This window comes from Symsagittifera roscoffensis, chromosome 5 (genome assembly GCF_963678635.1).
Source record: "Symsagittifera roscoffensis chromosome 5, txSymRosc1.1, whole genome shotgun sequence".
Taxonomy (NCBI): Eukaryota; Metazoa; Xenacoelomorpha; order Acoela; family Convolutidae; genus Symsagittifera; species Symsagittifera roscoffensis.
This window is the reverse complement of record NC_087066.1, coordinates 28,585,712-28,593,484: the sequence shown is the minus strand read 5'-3', so window position 1 is coordinate 28,593,484 and position 7,773 is coordinate 28,585,712. Positions and strand designations below refer to the sequence as shown.

Sequence of the window (7,773 nt, the reverse complement as noted above, 5' to 3'; positions counted from 1 at the left end):
TATGGTGTAATGAGGAGAGTTTTCCAAGGTTAGGTGTAAAGAACAAATATGTTTGTCATTGTCTGGTTAGCCCGCATGCCAATTTTAGTAGCAATTGCTCAATGTGAACAGAAAAATTACCGATAAAAATTTAGTGGAGGCGAAAGGAAAAAAAGCCCCTTCTGTGTCAGTTTTAATTTCAACAGAGAGCAGAGGGCGTGATTGAGAAAGCTTCCCAAAAAGCACCTTGAAACAGCTTATTTTCAAATTTGCCCGGAGCCAAGATCTCAAAAAAAATTGAAATAAAAAATGACATTTATTTCGAACCGTTTTTGGTTCTATGAATCATTTTTATCCGCCCACACCCGAGATAATTCTAGATATTCCTTCGGTACAAATAGTGTTTTTTATTAATTTTGTACGTTACTTTAACCAAGTAATTTGACTCTATACTACGGTGCTCATCGTTTCTGCAGACAAAACAAAATGAAAAGGCACGTGCGAAAATAATCTACCTGTGGTTCATTTTTTGCACAAACAGTTTTATCTATTCATCAACGTAAAATTTATACGTTTATTACGCATTTTTAAATCTATTAAATTTGAAACAAAACATCAATGGCCGAACAGGAAGATATTCACGTTTCTGCAAAAGAAGCTGATTTCCAAAATGCGAAAGCATACATGCTGTCAACTGTTAATCAAAACGGAATCAATGTTTACGATCACATGTGTAAGATAATCACCAAAATTATCTCAGAAAAACCCGAAAATGCAGTCGACGCCTTCGAAGACATCAGCAAAGCCCTGAAGAAAAGTTTGTTCAAGCCTCAGTTCGACACAGTTCAAGACAAACCAGTTGTACCCAAAGCGTATCAAATAGCCGAAACACAGAAAAAACTGTTTCGCAAAGCCGAAGATGACGAAATTACGCCGCCTGAGGGTGAGGAAGAAGTCCTAACTCCTCTGACGAATCTGATGGAAAATGCGTTTTATTTCGAAGAAGCAGGAGTAGGCTTGAGCCGTGAAGAAATGTTTAGAATTTACCTTGCTTTGAGGCAGCTTGTAGACATCTACCCTCTTCAGAAAGTGAGATTTTGGGGAAAAGTTTTGGGCACGAATGCAGACTACTACGTCGCCGAGGTGGAGTTCCGGGAAGGCGAGGACACCGAAGAGGAAACCTACATCGAGCCGAACCCAAACTTGGGGGCTAAACCTCCCATGGACGAAGCTACAAACCTTGAAAATCTCGAGGACCCTCTTCCGAAACCCGACTGGAAAGCACCAGTTGTGATTCCTCACGAAGAAAAAGGCTACGGAGTGAACAAATTCACTTACTTTGCCACGAGTCAACTCGGCGAAGATTGGACAAGACTTCCGTGTGTAACACCTGCTCAAATCGATGGAGCAAGACGGATCAAAAAGTTGTTCACGGGAGATTTGGACGCTCCTGTCTTGAGTTACCCGCCGTATCCTGGAACCGAGAAGAGTTACCTGAGAGCCCAAATTGCCCGAATCACAGCTTCGACCAACATTAGTCCAATTAATTTTTACATGTTCGACGAGGAAGAGGAGGAGCCGGAGGAAGATGCAGCACGTGACCACTACATTGAAAACCCAGAGTTCGAAGGGGTGACTGCACGTGACTTGGTGGACCCGTCTAATGCCAATTGGGTGCACCATGTTCAGTATCTTCTACCTCAGGGCAGGTGAGACTTGTTTTGTATCTTAAATATTCTGATTGCTTGAGTGAGAGCCTTGTTGATGTAATTGGCCTCGTATTTTAAACATTATTTAAAACCATAAATTCATTCTATATTTAAAATTGTTGAAATTTGAGACCGCCTTCCAATCTCATACGTTTCTTGCAACGTTACAACACAAAATTGTTTTAAAGTTGCGCATACGGCATTTTTCATATATCAAATGGGCTTTTTCCCACGCCCCACATCTCCAATTTTCTTTTTAATTGTTTTACGTGTTCGTATGGTTATCTGCGTGATGGGCTTTTTCCAGTCCGCCTTCGTTTTTTGTAAAAATTGAGTTGCAACTCGAATTTTTTAACAAATTTTTATTGTAATTTTACGAAAAGACTGGAAAACAGAGCCTTAAAAATGATATACGGGCTAACTAAGACGTGACAAACATATTTAGAGTTCATACTTAGCCTTGTAAAACCAGTAGTTACACCATAAAATCGATAATCATGCGGCGGGGGAAGGGAGTCATCATCGGCACTTTTCTACTTTCCTCCACTTTTCAAGTTTTCTTATTTTATAGTTGTTATACCGTTGTACGTGTTTTTTTAGCTAAATGCGCAATGTTACGATGTTATATTAAAAAACAAACCTGTTCGCAATTGTTAGTTAATGCATTATGCAAAGTTTCATTGCATTCTGACCACGCTTAAGTAGTTTTTCAAAACTGAAACTTAAGGTAGGGGAAAGTGGAAAATAATTGGGCTCTTTTTCCTTCCCCCCCCCCCCCCACCTCACACAAACATGAATTTTATGGTCTAGCGAGTGGTTTTACAAGGTTAAAATTATGAAGACCAAATATGTTTGTTATGGCCTATTCAGTCTGCATGTCAATTTTCATGACAATCGGACAAAGTGAACAGTAATTTCATATTGAAAAATTTGCAGGTGGGGGGGAAGGAAAAAGAGCCAACAATTGTTAGTTTGTTCATTACGTCAATTTTCATTGCATACTGTCAATGTTAAATAAGTTCTTAAAATTGAAACTCGAAGGTGAGGGAAAAAATAGCCACAAAATCAGAATAGAGATCCGAATGTTTGTAAAAAGTAGAGCTAACATCCTATCTCTACCGCTCGATGCAAATGAATACTGACTCTTTTACTGGGTCTTGTCCATCATAACTTTCCTGCCCTGTAAAAAATATCCCCGCCATTGTCTTTTGTACTATCAAGTATTTTGGATTTCCTTAAAATAGACAAAAAGAAGCATTATAATAGTTTCACAAATGACTGAGAAAGGTTGTTATCTTCAGCCAATGACATTTTAATGATACCACATTTCGTAAATATCTGTGTGACAACTTTGTTTATCAAAAGAATTCGAATGAGTTTTTTCAGGTATATAAAAGTTTTGCGTTCCACGCAGTTTGACAAACTAAAAAGATTTTGCATCATCGTGCTGAAAATGTTTATTCATTTTCTACGTTTGATCAAAGTTAAAACAATGTTGAATCAAAAACTTTTAAGCGTCCTAAAATTAGGTTGAAACATTATTTATAAAATAGGGCTTTAACCACTTCTCGAGGTTAGGCAAGAAAACCAAATGTTTTTGAAAGAAACTAATCAACCCATATGCTAAATTGTATTATAATAGGACGGTGTGAAACAAATTTTTTTTAGTAAATTCTCACTGGTGAGGGGAAATGTAAGAAGAGCTCAAAATAGAATTTACATCCTAAGTCAAATTGCTTTTGATTTCAGATGCACGTGGTTTAACCCCGCAGCCCAGCGAGGCGAAGAAGAAATGGACGAGGAAGAAGACGAGGAGGAGCGAGAGGAACCGGACGAGCCCGAACCAGAGTCAGGCCCCGCCCTCCTCACGCCCATCTCGGAAGACAACGAGATCGATGGAGCCTCCCCGTGGACCCTGAAGTTGTCGTCCACCCGGATAGGCCAATACGCGATGGCAGTGGTGAAGAGTAATTTGTGGCCTGGTGCTGTTACCATTGGGTTCGACAAGAAGTTCGAGAATGTCTACATAGGCAATGGTATCAAGTACTCGGTACGAAAAATTATTCTTATCTCGTCTTGAGTAAAATTTGGACATAGATCAGAGCACTTCATTGAGTGACAAAACTATCAAATGAAGTCATTTGCAAACATAATTTGTGGTAGAATTAACTTTCGAAGATGCGGTTCAATTTTTCAAAAAAAAATTGTACAATAAATTGTCGTCAATTTTAGTACGCTCTTTAAAGATTGATAGATTATTTGACAAGACTATCACTTCGAAATTATTACGATTTAGAACAGATTTCGATTTGATAATAGAACGTCACAAAAAGAAAAATTTACCCGAACATTGACAGATGTTTTAATTATCGCAAAAATGATTGTTCTAAAAACTGGGTGTGTTTTTCAGGTTGAGAACTACAGTCCCGTGCCCACTCCCCCAGCCATGTCAGAGTACCCGACTGGGCCAGAAGTCACAGAGGCAGATGACCCCACAGTGGAGGAGGAGGCTGCTCTGAAGGCCAACGAGGCAGAGGGAGCCGAGGGCGAGGAGGCAGCCGAGGAAGAGGAGGAGGAAGATGACGAAGATTAGACTACATAGTAATGAAGGTCAAAAGTTCACTTAGAGGCCAAATGAAACATCGAACCGAAAAAAAGAGTCGATGTAGGAATCTATTTGTCAAACTGAAATTGATACTCATGTTCGGTTAACGTAAGATTCTGGAACTTATGTCGTTTTAAATTTGCTTCAACTCGTATATATTTTTGTGCTGTTAATGATAATAAATTTTGAAACAATTTGTTCTAGGTGAAAGAGTAAACCAAACCAATCGCCAACCCTTTCGGCTTACCTGTGCAAAATTCCTCTCAGTTTTAAAATGACAAACTATTTCCCTCAAGGTAAACGAAAGGATTGACGATTGGGAATCAACTATAAATGGTGGGAAAAATTCAATATTGGAAAAAACTTAGGAAACTGTTCAATTTTCTTTTCATTAAGAATGTTTTGGTCGCAATATAAGCGGTAACTATCCGACGGCAAGTTTTATTTTTCTTCCAGTTGGCATTTTGGCGCGATCTTGCCAAAGAAAAAGACTGCTCAGGGGGAAGCTCTTAAAGTTCCGATAGCTTTATCAAGAATCAAGTAAATTTTTTCTCCAAATTGAAAAAAAAATTGAAAATGAGAATTTTTGAGAGTTTTTTCAATAGAACAAATTCGCATCTACTAACACATATTTGGATCAAATAGCGTGCCTTATATCAGTTTGAAATAGTTTCTAAGCCGAACTAGTATGCCATTAAAACTACGCCCCGCGCAAGTCTTCCATCGCTTTTTTCAAACTCAGAACAATATGGAGAATAGTAATGTATTGAAGGTCTAATTTGTCTGACTGCTTTTTACAAAGTGTTTTCAGTAGTTTTTTCACAAAAAAATATATAATTTTTTCAAAAAAAAACCAAACCTTTCACAGAATTAAAAAACAAAAAAGAATTTTTTTCTTCTGCTCATTCCGTTTTTTCAGCGGTTTTTTGTTATCTTGTACGCGTTTTCAGTAATTTTCTCTTCAAAAATGGTTTTGTTCTGATAAAAACATTTTGTATTCAAACTGATAATTGTTCAATAAAAGTAAACTTATCAATTCTGATTTTAACAAATTTTTTTTAATAATTCCTTTTCCAATTCATTGGTTTCGGCTTATGTTTTATTAGTTAAGTCATCTCCTTTTATATAATTTGGAGAAAGTAATTTCTACTGTTTTTGGCTGTTGCATGAGGAATGGACCCTAAAAGTGTTCAGTGTCAGAGCCTTAACGCTCAAATTTTTAATGACTACAAATTTGTCTTCGATTTTGCGGGAGTCCACCCATGTTTTGTCGGCTCATTTTCCGCTCTTTAAAAGATTCCGAATTTTATCTCAGGCTCATAATAAATTTTTTTTTAGTGAACATGAATTTTTCTTTTTATCTGAATTTAAAATTTTTTATCTTTTTATTCTGACTTTCAAGATAAACATTTTGACTTTTCTTTTTTTGTTTTCAATTTCTTATAATGCAATATTCTTTTTCTATTTAACTTGTTTCATTTTTGACCTTGAAAAACTAGTTTTTTTTCCCATTTGGTTTGAAGGTGACGCGGTTGCTATTGCAGCTTAAGGTCTAGGGTTCGAGTCCCTGTCGAAAATTGATTTTTTTGGTTCATATAAATTGAAATTTTTAGTCAAAATTGAGTAGTAGAACTCTCGCCTGTCTTGTTGACTTATTTGCCAGTTCGCGGTTTTTTTGTTTTGAGAACAATTTTTGTTGTAATGGCAAGTGTTGTTGATTAACTTTTGTATTTCGTAAGCTTACTAACCTTGACTTGTATATCTTTTATATATTTGTCAATTTTGTAAATTTTAATTGTATTGTTTGAAGCGCAAAAATGGCTTATTGCTCTTTCGAAAAGTTCAGGCCGATTGTGGTATCAAAATTCAAAAAGCAAACTGAATCGTTCAAATTTTTTATGACAATTTTTTCCGGCTTTTATATTCGTTTTGGCCCAAAAGGTGTCTAACCACGGTTTGTGGGCGTAGTTTCTGCTCGGTTAATACTAAAATTTTCTCATGTGCTGGTGGTTGTAATTCAAGAGTTTTTGAAGTTCGAAGTTTCTTTTTTCTTAAAAAAACTAATTTTTTTTATCAAGTTAGTTATTTCTTATTCATTTTCTGTTTGCTAGCTTGCAGTGCTACGCCTTCACCTGTGTGTCTAGTTTTTTGACGGTGAGTTGGTCATGCTGTGTTTTTGTTTACCCGCAAGTGATGCAAAGTTTCGCCCCGACTTTGTAAACTTATCCACAGACAGTATCAAAAAAATTCAAATACTTAGTAGGGAGTGATTAGAAACAATCAAGTTGTCTCATTTCAAATTGGAATGTTTATTTGGCCAAACACTTTGCACGTAAAGCCAACTTAGTTTTACAAAAAGTTAATCAGATCAAAATTCTGTCAAAATCAGTTAATTAAATAGGCAAAATTTGTCCTAAAAAGAGAAATGAAAAATCCGTCGGAGCAAAACAGAATAAATCTACGAAAATATGTGTTCCAATTTTTAAAGAAACTGTTTTGGCTCGGGTTGATTTTTCTCTAAAGAAATGTTTACTTTTTCAAAATTTATTTGGTACAATTCAAAAGATTTTAATATGTAAGGCATGTTTAAAAAAAAATTGTACTTCTGAAAATTTTGTTCTAAGTGTTTACATACCAATGAAAATTTCTTTCAATTCTGAGTGAGAAAACTACCTTCCTGCATAAAAATTGGTCACACATTTCAGTATTATTTTTTTATTAGATCAGGTCAGGCGCGCATCTAGGAATTTCTCGAGTGGGGGCAGAGTTTCAAAAAAATTTTGAAAATTTTGTCGACCTTTTTTTTTAAGTCGACCAAATTGATTTTTTGAGCTACCCCAAACCATGATAATGACCCTAATTAGAACCAAATTTTCCGCGCCGCTGGCAAAATTTGACCAGAAAATCGCGTTTTTTTGGCGTGCGCTCCTTAAAATTAGTATAGATTGGCGCCGAAGATTGGCGCCGAAGGTCAGTCAGCCAAAAATGGATATCTCAAAATAGTACCATGCGGGCAGTCTTTGGGTCGGCAGGGGGTAGAATCCCAGAGAGAAGAGGCGTCCGCCCCCCTCCCCCGCCCCTAAATCCGCTACTGGATCAGGTTCTTCTGTGATCGTTTGGTCTATCCTCCATTTTTTATGCGGAAAAATCTTCATCTCCTTGTTATTTGACTATTACCGCAAATTGATTCACCCTAAGCTAGGTTGTTGGCCTTGTTTAAGTTCTTCTGAATTTTTCTCTTTTTTAGGCGATTGTTTTGACCTATGTGTCTCTCCACCCCTTTGAACAACATCTAGGCTCAATTTGTGTTTTTTTTCTGACTTGTCGATCTCATGCTAATTTGTTTTACTTTGTTTAACACACAACAAATATCTTTTGAATAGCTAGACAGAAAAATGACATGCCTCGACACTCACGACCGAGTAGAGAAATTAGAATTTGCGACTTAGAAAGATTCTCAAGTTAAACGAGTTTTTATTG

General features: G+C 36.7%; 1 protein-coding gene across 1 annotated transcript; it reads left to right on the top strand.

Annotated features, from left to right (window-relative positions):
• Positions 1-451: 451 nt before the first annotated feature.
• LOC134846268 (radial spoke head protein 4 homolog A-like) lies at positions 452-4,488 on the top strand. The gene is made up of 3 exons (XM_063863549.1): positions 452-1,688; positions 3,438-3,738; positions 4,099-4,488. The coding sequence occupies exons 1-3, from the start codon at positions 598-600 to the stop codon at positions 4,279-4,281; spliced, it is 1,575 nt and encodes a 524-aa protein (XP_063719619.1). The 5' UTR covers positions 452-597; the 3' UTR covers positions 4,282-4,488.
• The last annotated feature ends 3,285 nt before the right edge of the window (positions 4,489-7,773 follow it).

Excerpts from the sequence above, each read along its gene's own strand:
- LOC134846268 (XM_063863549.1), top strand. The coding sequence starts at position 598 with ATGGCCGAACAGGAAGATATTCACGTTTCTGCAAAAGAAGCTGATTTC. Across the intron at positions 1,689-3,437 it reads TATCTTCTACCTCAGGGCAG|ATGCACGTGGTTTAACCCCG; the intron begins GTGAGACTTGTT and ends TTTTGATTTCAG. Across the intron at positions 3,739-4,098 it reads GCAATGGTATCAAGTACTCG|GTTGAGAACTACAGTCCCGT; the intron begins GTACGAAAAATT and ends TGTGTTTTTCAG.